We start from the raw sequence: 12,789 nt of genomic DNA on the forward strand, positions 1-12,789 counted from the left end.
GTTTGTTTAATGCTGAGTCTGATGACAAGTGATGGTTTCCTTGTTAGTAATGTCACATTCCCATCCTCATATGACATCTTTCTGTAAGGTGTTTTTTTTCAAATGCACAGGATTTACAGCAAGCTTTTGGTGCCTGAAGTGGCTAACACCATCAGTATTATCAATGTTGGGTAATGCTGGTCGGTCCATCCAGTGAACAGAGAGAAGGAGGATGAGTTCCAGTCCCTGGGAGGACGGCAGGGCTCGTGGAACCCCGAGAACGGAAAGTTTTTTTCGCTGTGGTTGCTCTTTGTGGTGGCAGGGCCACGACGGAGGAGAGGGTACGGGTGCGGGAGGGTGGCAGACAGCAAGAGGGTAGGTGCAAGGATGAGCCCGGGCGGGGCAAGCCAAGGTCCGGGAGTTCTCGGGGCTGGCGTGGAGCCTGGGCCGAGCGGGAGCGGGCTGGCCCCGCGTTCCCTCCCCTCCCCTGCGCTCCGCTCCGCTCCTCTCCGCCGGCCCCACCGGTCGGGGCCGCCGGCGGCGGCAGGCTTAGTCAGAGGAATGTGGGTGGGACTCCCTCCTCCCCGGCGCCTTAAAACCCCGCTCGGACTGGGGCGCCCGCAGTCTCCCGTCCCGGCGGAGCGTCCCCGCTGCACCCCACCCGCGACGCCCGCGCTCGCTGCGCGCCCCGCCGGCCGGGCACGATGGTGGTGTGCGGCCTCGCCTGCTGGAGGTGCAGGTGGCTCCTGCCACTGCTGCTGGGCCTGGCCATCATCATGGGCATCATCGCCCTGGCGGGCCGGGGCTGGCTGGAGTCCGAGTCGGAGCCCTACGTGCAGCAAGCGTCGCTGTGGGAGAGCTGCACCCGGGGCGAGGAGGACCTCAACTGGAACTGCGAATCCCTCATGGACTACGGTGAGTGAGAACCCCTCCAAGAGACCCGGGGCAGTGGGTGCCATGGCCATGGACCCTCTCTACCTCTGTGGTGGAGCAGTTGCCCCCTGGGATGGAGTTTCCTTTGCCGAACCAGTACTCGTGCTGTTTTGGGGCTTAAACCAGCAAAGAAACACCGGTCTAGACTGCTTCAGAACAATCTTTTTCTATCAGTACAACGCTGAGAAGCCGGGGTGTTGATACTTTGGTTTTTTCTGCCAACTAGCTACAAGTCCGTCAATTTGCTTTCCCTCAACTCTCCACAGGCTGCAGTCCCAGCAGCCTTCCCAGGCACCAGTGAAGTTCCCCGCCCTGTGCCGGTGGCTTCCCTGGTCAGATGGTGAGCGTGCAAACCTTCAGGGAAGGTGTCCTATGCAGAACCACACCTGGGCAGTAGTAAAATGGTCTTTCCCGGACTCTTTTGAGGGAGAGAGCACCTTAATTTAACCCTGCTTGGCCAAGACAGTGCAGCTATTAAAATGTCTCCTGACCTGCAGCTTAAAATGGCCTGATGAGGGTTTGCAGGCAGGAAAAAAAAAAAAAAAAAGCTCTTTCTTTTTGTACACCTCTCTGTTGCTCTGGGGCCTAAAGCAGGGATAATTGCACCTCTGTTTTAACTGGCTGAGCTGCTTCTGTATCTGGCATCAACAATGTAATATTCTTACTGCACATTCTCAGTTTCTGGGTCTTTTGGGGGACTTCTTGTTTTATTGCTAGAACACATGGGTCTGATTACATCTGCTTTTCCCTAAAGCAAAATATTTCTGGACAAATAAGCAGACCCGCCTTAAGATCCTGGATGAGGGTTCTTTAGGGACTGGGAATCTGGAAGGGTGTGTTTCAGCTGGGAGAGCTGGGACTGCTTCCCTGCGCAGATCCCTTGCTGCCTTAGCAAGGCAGACTGACTTCCAGAAGCTTTTCATTGCAACACTTTTGCTTAAAAGTTAATCCTGAATATATTGTAAGAGAAGTGGCTTTGGCCAAGTGATTACTTCACGCCTTACTGTAGGTGGAAGAAGTCTGGCTAGTGAGTTTAAAGTATCCATCTCCCCCATTAGACAGAGAAGAAAAGGTATTAGAGTTGCTGAAATTTGCATTGCAAAAGGAAAAAGTGCTGTTACAGAACAGCTGCTGAAATTTGTTTTCTCCTGTAGTGACACTGCTTCTCACTTCCCTGAGTACTGATGGGTGTGTGCTTTGCGTCAGCCCTCAGCGTTGTGGGGCAAAAGTAGTGTTCTCCTGTTTTTTCTATTTAACAAGCTGACAGAGAAGAATAGTATCCTTGACTTTGCTTATTTAAGCCCTAGCTTATTTAACCCAAAACTTATTACATCCTTGGCTCATTTATACCAATTTGCCTCTTTTCAAATTTTCATAACATCAGTGCCACTGTCTACTGAAACAGTATTTACATCTAGAGACAGGATGTTACACATGAGTTCAGGCTTGATTTATTTTGTTTCCTTTTTTTTCTATGCTAATGCAATTAGTCTCAAAATAGGGGAGGGTATTTACAAAGGAAAAAATACCTAGCAGGCATTTACAGCGCTGCTGCAGGAAAATTAAAGTTAACTAATTGAGATGCATAACTTGTGTTTTGCATATGGTAACTGCTAGGCACCAAACATCCTCCACCTCTCTTGATGAAATGGAGACTTCAGAGTGGATGTCCATTAACAGAAAGTTTTATTAGACAACTTCTTAATTGAGCTACGGCATGTGTACTAAGAAGAGGAAGAGAAAAAGCAGCCAAGTTGCTTATTTTAAATGAGGAAAAGGGGCAGGAACAGACAAAAAAAGATTTGCAAATAGGAGTGTCTAGTAAACTGCATGGCTTCTTGTGTATTTGCAAATACACATTTGCAAATGCCACATGGGAGGGAAGAAGTGAAAGGGAAAAAGAAGAGTAGGATGTCATTTGGTAGGGAGGCAGGGAAGGGATTTTGTTTAGAGTTCTGTACTGGTTTGTGCCTGGGAAGTACTCTGGCTGGCAGCGTCTGTGTATTATCAAAATGTTGCAATGCAGAGGTGCTGCACTGCATTAGAATATGACTCAATATGACTTAATCTGGACCATTGCAGGATTAAACTGTTGACTCGGTGTTTAAAACATATCAGTAAATCATCAGATGCGACAAGGATTAGTTGCAATGTGTTCCTTGGAGAGGGTGATTGTCTCTATAGTGATGAGGCTGTACACTTAGGAGCAGTATTTGTGGGTGGCTGTATCCTCCTGGTTCTGAATGACTGGTCCCAGCAACTTTGCTTGGAATTAACACTGTAAAAGATGGGTGTGTATGTGCGCAGTCAAGGTAACCCCATTAGGTTAACTCTTTCTTATATTCCTAACAGCCAGTTGTTGTTCATTAAGTACACAACAGCCAACAAAGAGAAAGGGAAACATTCATACTAGGTGCCAAAAAAACCAAAAAACCAAACAAATAAAAAAGCCCCACACACATTAAAAAAAAAAAAAAAAAAAAAAAAAGGGAAAAAAGAGGTGGAACCTAGGAGTAGGAGCCCAGCCTTTGTGAATCATATTTCACTGCAGCTTTGCCACCGTACCTGCGTCTCTAGAGGCATGGACTTTGATACCACAGACTATTGGTGAAGCTGAGTGCATGTGTCGACTTCACTGAGGGGCCAGGTAAATAAAGGAGGAATGTTAGATGTACGCTTATCTTTTCAGTACACCTCTTTTCAGGCGTGCTTTTGTCTGATTTACAATGCCAAGATATATTCAAGACAAATTAACATCGTTTATAGTGTCATCCAAGCGCAGGCACTTGGAAAATGCTAATGGGAAAGGTGTAGCAGTTGGTGTCCCTATCTACACCCAGAAAACATTTACTGCAACTCCCTGGTAAAAGAACCCAGTGAACAGGTGAGGCTTGTGTCTCTGCCAGCGTGCTTTGCTGGCTCCTGGGCAGGCGCACTTCCACCGCTAACAACCCAGAGACTCTAAAAGTTGGAAATGTATAGGATTGTGCATCTCCTCAGCTCCTGGCAGAGGCAACTGATGTCAAGTTGGGCTTGTTTTTAATAATTTGGTGTTATAGCTTTTCCTGCACTCTGAAAGCCAAAACAGAGTTGCGATTCCCAGTATTATTTTCCAGCCAGCCCTCCTAGCAACCCTTTAATTCTGGTCTCTTCCGTGCCCGTGGTGGGTATGCACCTAGCTTCCTGTCACCAGTCATGCTACCATGGAAGTTTGTGCATTATCTGAGCAAGAAAATGGACTGACAGTGCTCTTTTGCTTGGAGTCCACTACTCCTTTATTACATTAACAGAGGCAGATTTTTTGGACATTCTATGTAATGGGCTTTCAAGGCCAAACAAGAATTGTTACTGCCATTTATATACAGAAAAATATTAAAGCAACAGTGTAAAAACATGCCCCATCTATGCATGTCATGATAAAAACTTCTACCCTAAGATTCCAGTTATTCATAAGCTAACAAACTAGCTTCTGCCTTTGGAAGTAAGTAAATGAAGATGAGAAAATCTTGTTACTTCAAATCCTGTAGAAATTCATCTCACTGCTAGATTACTTTCCTAGCCCTTTTATTGTTTTCTAAAAGGAAATCTAGATTTAAATACTTTAGCCTGTAGAGATTCCATCTTCTACCTGGTAAGGCCGAGGCATGGCCAAATGAAATCAGGAAATACACCTACTGCTAAGGCTCTACTGCTTGCTTTCTTTTAATTTCATCATATTACTGGTGCTCACCATTAACATTAAGTAATCCTGACCCCTCCTAGTTATTTGCATGATAACATTTGCAGCTTAGTTCCTTTCCATAGTAATCATTAATGTAATGTAGTGCTATGTAACAAAACTCATAATCCTTCCTAATAATTATAGACCTTCAGCTCCTGAACAATTGTTTTTTTAATGTTCTTTCAACACCACCTAATTGAAAAATACCTTTCTGCTGATTAGATGCAAAGAACTTGATTATTCTTTGAGGCCAAGACAACCTGGGAACACTAGTATCTCCAACTATTTTTCTGCTTTTCTGCTCTCCTATTCTTCCACCTTTCATTTTAAGCAGCTCCTAATTACTGTGTGTGTTATAGGTGGATTTCATAAACAAACATCATATTTATGTCTGAAATACTCTCTCTGCCAAATGAATGGATCTGAAAATGTTCTATTTTTATGGAAAATTTAAATCCTGGCTAAATATCTTGCAATTACAAGGTACTTCTGAGTATAAACCACCTAGAAACTGGGGCTGATCTGTCATTCTCTGAGTGTGTGCAGGTCTCTCCAGCCCATAAGGCAGAAAATGGTGAGAGGGTAAACTTGCACCTCTCTCCTCCTGAGAGCTGGAGGGGGAAGATCTTTCAGACAGACAGGTGAACTGGGTGCCTGTAGGGACTCAAACAGCTCTTGGAAGTCTTTAGAGGGACAAGGAGCTGCGAAAGCCTGACTTGATAGGTATGGGGATGAGGGGAATCCTGCATGCAGAAACAGCAGTTTCAGCCTGAGTCCTGCAGCAGCCCTCTGCTGAAGGCTCTCCATGTTGGTGGGGGTAGCAACAGTTCTTGCAGATAAGAAACATGCCAGGGCTGCACCCTGTGCTCAGGAAAGGTGCAGGCTCCCATCCCAATCTCTTTTGTCTGTCACTTATTAGAAGACTCATGGTTAATTTTTGAGATTTTTCTTACATTGTGTGTATATAGAAGTCTAGAGCTTTTTGCTGCTCTTCTTCTGATTCTCACAGGGGATCAAATGTCCAGTGGCTGACTACTACACCAGTCCAGCCCAGAGCACACCCATCTAGTGCTGGGGCTAGCACATATGACTCCATCTTATCAGGTCTTGTCAGTATCAACTGGCTGTTAACTGCTGTTGGAAAAGATAATCCAGAAGGAGAAAGAGAGGAAGTTATGGGATGACCAGCGCTGAGCTCTGTCACATGTGAGCACAAAACTCACTGAAAATGATGGTGCCTACTGCTGCCCTGTTTCTGAAAACCTGAAGCAAAGTTGAGCTTGATATTAATCTTGACAAGATATCTCTCTCAGTCATATGTGTTGCCATTTTCATATTGCCAGAGAGAAGACAATAAATCACTTTAAGCAGAGCTGGGGCTGACCTGTATCCAAAAGTTTGTTATGCTTGTAAAGTAAACACAAATGTTACAAAAATGGCAGAGAGAGCACTGGGGGCATTCTGGCTTGTACTTCTCCAGTTGTGTTTTTGTTGCACCAAACCCCAAAGTGTCTAACCCGTTGGTATATTTGAGTTTGCAACCTAATTTTTATCAAACAGATACCAAATTTGTCTTCTTACATCTTGTCGGCATATATAATGCATCTGAAAGGGAATGTGCTATGGGAACTGTTGTTGTAACTAAGCACTTGTTGTGCTTTTATTTCTTAATAGGGTAAATATTGATAAATAGCTTTCCAAGATCACTTAGTCTGAATTGGTTTTCCTGGACTGGCTGTGTGGCTATATATCCCTTTATATTAGTTATCACTAAAGAAATCCTATTGTGGAGACAATATTCAATGCCTGTGTTAGGTCTGAGAAATGTCTGAGAATATTTTGTATGAAAAGCTTTTTTCAGACTGCTGACATAGTTTTGATCTCCAGACACTCATCAGGTGTCCTTCCTCCCTCCCTCCCTCTCTCTCTCCTTCCTTCCCCCTCACCATTCCCTTAGGGAAGGGGTATGAAACATGCACAACTAGCTGAAGGAGAACCAATTTGAAAAGTTTTTGCTGTCTTGAGTAGCTCCAGGAAGGGAGAGGGAAGAGAAAACCCTTTTCCTTACCTTTTCTATGTCAGCTTTATTGTCTTCAGGTGGCAGCAGTGGTGGTTGGGAGTTTTGGGCAGAGATTCAGCTGACAGGTACCTGCTGTATTTCACTTTTGCTGTTGGAATAGAGGAGAAGGAAACCGGTTCAAACTAATCTAATTAAAATGGTTGTAAAAGAATGCTTTGCTTTCAGATTGCAAATTTATGTATGTAGTGGAGGTATCTGAGATAGTTTTACTGCATTCTCCGTCTCAAAATACTATTTTTTGCCATTTGTGCAACTATTAGAGTACATGAATTAAGGTGGAGGGTTATAACTCTTTAGGAAAAATTTATTTTACCTCCTTTTTCCTCTTACTTTTTGCACAGAAAGAATAGAAGCCACAATGAAAGCAAGATATCTCCAAAGTAACTTCAACTGTGTTGGAATGGACAGCTCTGATGAAAGAGATTTTTTAAAATGTTCTGACCTAGATCTCACTACCCTCTTTATTCCTACATTAGAGGGAGCTCGGGATCTGGCCCTACCTCTGTCTGTGTGAAAGTAGAAACCCACATTATGTAGATGTGGGAATTGAATTGTGATGACAGCTGACTGGAAAACAAAGCATTAGCCAGTATGGTTTAGCCCTTGTGGGCAGGTATCCTACCTCCAGGGCAGGAACACCTTTGCTTATAGTTGTTTGCATGGAGCTCACCTCAATTACCTGGTTTCTGAAGTGGACAGGGTCTGTGAGGGCCTTTTTGCAAGGCCATGTTACTGCAAAAGTGGAATTGCTGTCTGTTTTTCTAGGAGGTTTTCTTACCATTGTTGCCTTGGCCCTGGCCTGTGTTGTGTGAGTTCTGGGTGCTAGTGCTGCTCTGCTGGAATACAGCCACTTGCTTCATGCCTGAGCCTCTCCAGCATGCATTAGCTTGATACTAAGAATCTCCACCACCCTGTTCCATCAAATGTCAAAGTAATGATTCAAAGACTCTTCAACTTTTAACTCAGATTTGTCTGTTTCTCTTCCACCTGCTACGTTTTAGCTGTGAAGAGATATTTATCTTCAAGAACTATCTTTTTGTCGTCTTTTCAGCTATTCCGAATTTACTTCTTTTTGGTCATTCTAATTTTGCTACAGGTGCACTATTCTTGTCATAAACAAACAGGAAGAAATTATATGTCACAGTACTGTTACTTCCCAGTTATCGACTGTGGCGGTACCTTCTTTTCTGCTTTCACACTTCCCTGTACATGGAAGTGATTTTGTAAACTTGCATATCGAACAGGAGCTGTAACAATAAAGTGCACTGTCAGCAGCTGTGGGCCCTATCTGCTTCGGTGTCTGTGGCTCTTACAGATACAGAGTTTGATGGTGTTATCTCTATTCTGTGCTGCACTGTATCCCTCTTTTCAGCAAGACAAGTTATTGGACAGGGAGTTCTGTGCTACTCCAGCAATGATGATGCCTCTCTGCTCTGCAGCTCTGTACTTTGGAGGCATTCAGTATTGCTTTGAAATAAAGACATGCTTCTTACAGTAAAAGATTTCAATAAAAAATGATTAAAGAAAACCAAAGAACTGCAATGACTTACTGCTGTGTGTAACACCTTTTTTGTTTTCTCTTCAAGGATGGGGGAGAGCAGCAGCTGCCACATACCTCGTTGGCTTTGTGATCCTGGTCATCTGTTTCGCTCTTGCAGTCATTGCGTTCTCGATCGAGATACTCCGCTTCAACTTTGTGCGAGGAATTGGAGGCTTGCTCTTTGTTGTTGGTAAGGTTGGGCACAGAGACAAGGTTATTTGAGATGTAAAACAGGCATCAGCAGAAAAACATGCTAGATGGAGCCTCCCTTATGAAATTAGCTGTCTTTGTCTGGTTTATGACTCATTTTCGTGGGAAACAAGGAAAGGTTGATTTAAGAGAATAATGGTTAGGGAAGCTCCAGTGGGCTTTGTCAGTTTGCACTTTCCCAAAAGCACTGTACAGAGACACCCATCAACTTTGACCCTGCATGTCACATGCTAAGACTTAAAACCCGAGAGCCCCAGGTGCTTCCCACCTTTCTGGTGGGAGGAGGAACAACGGGGCTGTGGGAGGTAACTGGCTCCGCAGGGTTCACTGTGCCTGGCTGTAGGACAGGGCTGGTCACAGCATGCAGATATGTGCCTTAGCAATCTGGCAATGTCAGCTGTAGCTGCTGCAATCTGATAGGTGTGGGGATCTGCCTTGGCCAGAAGTCACGTACCTCTGTAAGAATGCAGATTTGATTGCAGGACTGCAGCTAATCCTTACATGTCTTAAATATGCAGTTATCTCCAGGTACCTTTTCTTAGGAGGAACTGTATGTTCAATGTTCATTGTAACTTACTCCTGCTGTTCTTTTTTGTCTCACTCTAGCTGCATTCCAGATCATTGGCTTGGTCATTTACCCAGTGAAATTCACAGAAGATATTCCACTGACAGGAGATAATATGTTCAGCTGGGCCTATGGTTTTGGCTGGGCCAGCACTGTCGTTGTTATAGGTTGTGCTTTCTTCTTCTGCTGCCTCCCCAACTGGGAAGATGAAGTCCTGGGAAACATCAAGCCTACCTATTACTACTCCTCCCCAGAGAGAGCACCATACTTAAATTGAAAGATTAAGTCCAAGTACAGTCAACTGTCAAAACAACAGAGGAGTACCTATGATGTACATCTGGTGTGATTGTAGGAGACTGAAAAAATCCCACCTTATTTCACCAGAGCATTTCTTATTATCCTGGTAATAAATTAGGAAAAACACTGGCATATTTAAGCAAATAATTTTTATCTAAAGTATTTAGTTACGTGTTCTCATGTCAATTCTGTTTCGGTGGTTTACTTGCTCCTTCCCCTCCCAACTAATTATTCAGACTTTTGCTTATGAATAAAGATGATTGTGTTTCAAGTGTAAAAAGGAAGAGGATAGATTTTAAACAACCCATTAATGGGTCCTGCAAGAGATTTTTTTTTTTCACCTCTGACAAAATTGCATTAAATGGAACTAGAAAAAAAGCAGCCTTCCAAAGAATGTTTTTCTTCCATCAAAGTCAGCCCCAAAGAAAGAACTTCCCTGAGACTGTCACAGTCACCTGTCACCTAAAAATCTTTTCTTATATCTGTTACTGTACTGTTACTGACTAAAAGCTATTTGAATTAAGGGGAAAATAAAATTAAAATTTATTTTCCACCAGGTGAAGCTGTTAAACAGAGATCTCTTCTAAAGCGTGGAGCTGGTGTGTAACAGTGGCTAATGTAACACTGGTGGGTTTGTGGCCACAGCAGGACTTGTGATGGAGTCACAGATATGTATTTAATATATGTTGTCGTAGAGACGATCAATAAAATTTCAGATGTTAAAATTACATATATTTTTACATGTTTTTTTAGGGATGCTGGTCTAGAAAATATCTTTGAGTAGAAACATAAACTGTTCTATTTGTCTACTTTTTTAAAGCTTCAGTGTTTTAATTATCAGTGTACTTTAGAGTGAAATCTTAGTGTAAGGTATCTGAAAACCTCCGAAAGTTTTTAACACTGTAGGTGCCTCAGTTTAGTAAACTTGGGGCTGTTTTATGAGTCATTAGGGGTAACAGGCAAAAACAGATAAGCAGTTCTGTGAGCAGTTTATGTATGCAAACTTCATACAGACATCTGTGTCAGAGTAATCTGGCTGGCTCCTAGTTTGTGTTTCTGCAGTCAGCAGTTCCAAATAAGTATTCCAGCAAAGCAGAGCTGTGTCTGTGTTGGTCATGGACCTACAGCATCTTACAGCAGATTTAATTATGGTCTATAATCTTTGTTAGGGCTTTCTTCAGGGGAAGAAAGAAGAGGCTTATTCTGTGAGCTCTTCTTCCAGCTTTGGGAGAAGCAGCTCTAGCAAAGGACAGGCTGAGGGGGGTACAGGGAGGATGGAAAGCAAAGGCTGTGTGTTACTCTGTTATTTCTTCTCTCATGAACCCAGTACTAAAGGGAGAGTAAGTGTATGGGTATGTGTATTCATGCACATGTACAAAATAGAACATAAAAAGCATTAACCAACATACTGTAAAGCTAAAGTAATTTACAACTAATATTTTATAATGCTCAGTATTTCTTGTACTATATATTTTGTAGCTTTCCATTTTGTAACACCTTTGTTAATTTGATAATACTATACATTGAATGTTATCCTGTTTTGGAAAGGTCATGTGACTCCTGAAGGTCCCTTCAAGGCCTATTTTATAATTTTACAGGGCATAAATGTCTGCAGACTTCAGAATTGTGTTATGAGCTCAGTCGTGGCATATACAATCAAGTGTATTTGTGATTCTTTTTGAATAAGAGAATTCTGTGAGAAATGTGTCCCTTAATTTTTTTTTCCCCTTTTCTGTACAGTACTGGTTTTGGGGAATATTGTGTAGACTTACCTGTATCATAAGTAATGACAGTAGTTACTTCCATCGAATTCAAAACACAGCAGAGAATCCCAAGTCTGGAAAATTCTTATACAGCTAAAGCTGAGAAGGAGGTAAAAAAAAAAAAGTAAGAAAATGGACACCTTTCCTAATGAGAGGGAGGATGGTATGGTAACCGGGTTTAGCACAATTAAAGTCTTTGGTGTGCTTTCTTATAAGCGGTGTCGTAACTTGTCAGAAAAGCACAGATGTAAAATAAATTTGGCTCTAAATGTACTGGGAGGGGTAGAAGCACAACCAGTGTGTTACACAATTAAGATGTTCCAGAGAAAGCTATTGCAAATAGTCATTAATTACTTTCAAGTGATACTAATGTATGTGACACTCCCTTCAAATGTGTCGGCTTGATTAAAAATGTTTTAACTTACGGTTCTAGAAACTTGTTTGTGGTTCATGGGTTAATTTCATAAACTCAATGAAGTAGTCATTCTTTCCTTCTCTTAACGTGAATATCAGTATCCATAAAGTGTCGGATTAATAAAATGAAGTTAATGACCTCGTGTCCAGGAGGCTGCAACTTCATTTTCCAGTCAAATAAGCTTAGGTATACAATGCAAAACATGTCTGTGCACTTTCTTTGGAAGTGCCAGGCATAGAATGTTCTTTGCTAAGCCAAAACCTCTTAAGTGCATCACAGCTTAAGGGGGAACTCTAAACATTTTAAGTACACAACAGTCTACAGGAGGAAAGGATGTGGGAAGTCTGTTCTTTATCAAAACTGTTCCAAGTGCCTTTCCTATACTGATCAAGAACTTTAAATAGTGAGAAAAAGATGGGGTACTGGCCTGCTATTTTCAGTGGAAGCCTGCACTTCTCCTGTGATTAGAAACCTTCCCATTTCTAACCTTAGATTATGCGAGGCCCACATTATAGCCCTGTGCTAATGTCATTCTGTATCCTAAGCAACTCTTTTTTCCCCTGCATTTTTACAGAGAGCAAATCTGTCAGTCAGTGCTGTCTTACACCAGCCTGTGGCTTCTGATTTCTGGAAAGACAGGTTCATCATTCCCCTGTTGTTTGGGTTTTTTTAAATCTGTTCTCTTTCCTAAATGTCTTAATTTTAAGTACAGTTACTACCCTGGATTCTGGTGCCTTTCACAGATTTCTTTTTGGTTTTGGTTCTATGCCTCCCCCCTCTTAACTACTCTTAATTTTAAATACAGAAATGGGGAAAATATTTTGATTCCTGTCAGATTTTCCTAAATGCTCTGAAGATAATTGGAGGGTTTCTATAGTGCCCTTCTTTTGAGAGAAAGAAAATTTGTACTCTTGTTTACCTACAAGTGTGTATTAAGCTGCAACCTAAATCTGTGCTCACTAAAATCCTCTGAGCAGCTCCAGAGAGCTTCAGGCTGCAGGGTCACTTCTTCTAATCCAACCCTGGGGAAAAGAGGGCAATTCAGGAGAATCTGAGCACACTTGGCCCTTGTCTCAGGGGGAGTTATGGGCAATCAAAAATGTGCATAAATGAGTGCTAGGGAAGGCTAATTGACTTGAATGGGATGATTAATGCTTAAATCTCATGGATATGGGAAACAGCTGCCACACCCCACTGGGATTTTGTATTTTTAGTTGACGCAACAAGTGACTAATTTTTTAGACAATTCATTGTCAAGGAAGAATCCTAAAAGAGTGCTCACCTGA

At 42.6% G+C, this 12,789-nt stretch overlaps 1 protein-coding gene across 1 annotated transcript; it reads left to right on the plus strand.

The window, feature by feature from the left end:
- Positions 1-614: 614 nt before the first annotated feature.
- PERP (p53 apoptosis effector related to PMP22) lies at positions 615-12,414 on the plus strand. The gene is made up of 3 exons (XM_050316426.1): positions 615-894; positions 8,300-8,443; positions 9,070-12,414. The coding sequence occupies exons 1-3, from the start codon at positions 684-686 to the stop codon at positions 9,303-9,305; spliced, it is 591 nt and encodes a 196-aa protein (XP_050172383.1). The 5' UTR covers positions 615-683; the 3' UTR covers positions 9,306-12,414.
- The last annotated feature ends 375 nt before the right edge of the window (positions 12,415-12,789 follow it).

This window comes from Myiozetetes cayanensis, unplaced genomic scaffold (assembly GCF_022539395.1).
Source record: "Myiozetetes cayanensis isolate MyiCay16 unplaced genomic scaffold, myiCay2020 scf2-11, whole genome shotgun sequence".
In the NCBI taxonomy this organism is placed as follows: Eukaryota; Metazoa; Chordata; class Aves; order Passeriformes; family Tyrannidae; genus Myiozetetes; species Myiozetetes cayanensis.

Coding starts and splice junctions, on each gene's coding strand:
- PERP (XM_050316426.1), top strand. CDS start 684: ATGGTGGTGTGCGGCCTCGCCTGCTGGAGGTGCAGGTGGCTCCTGCCA. Junction 895..8,299: donor CGAATCCCTCATGGACTACG/GTGAGTGAGAAC, acceptor TTTCTCTTCAAG/GATGGGGGAGAGCAGCAGCT. Junction 8,444..9,069: donor AGGCTTGCTCTTTGTTGTTG/GTAAGGTTGGGC, acceptor GTCTCACTCTAG/CTGCATTCCAGATCATTGGC.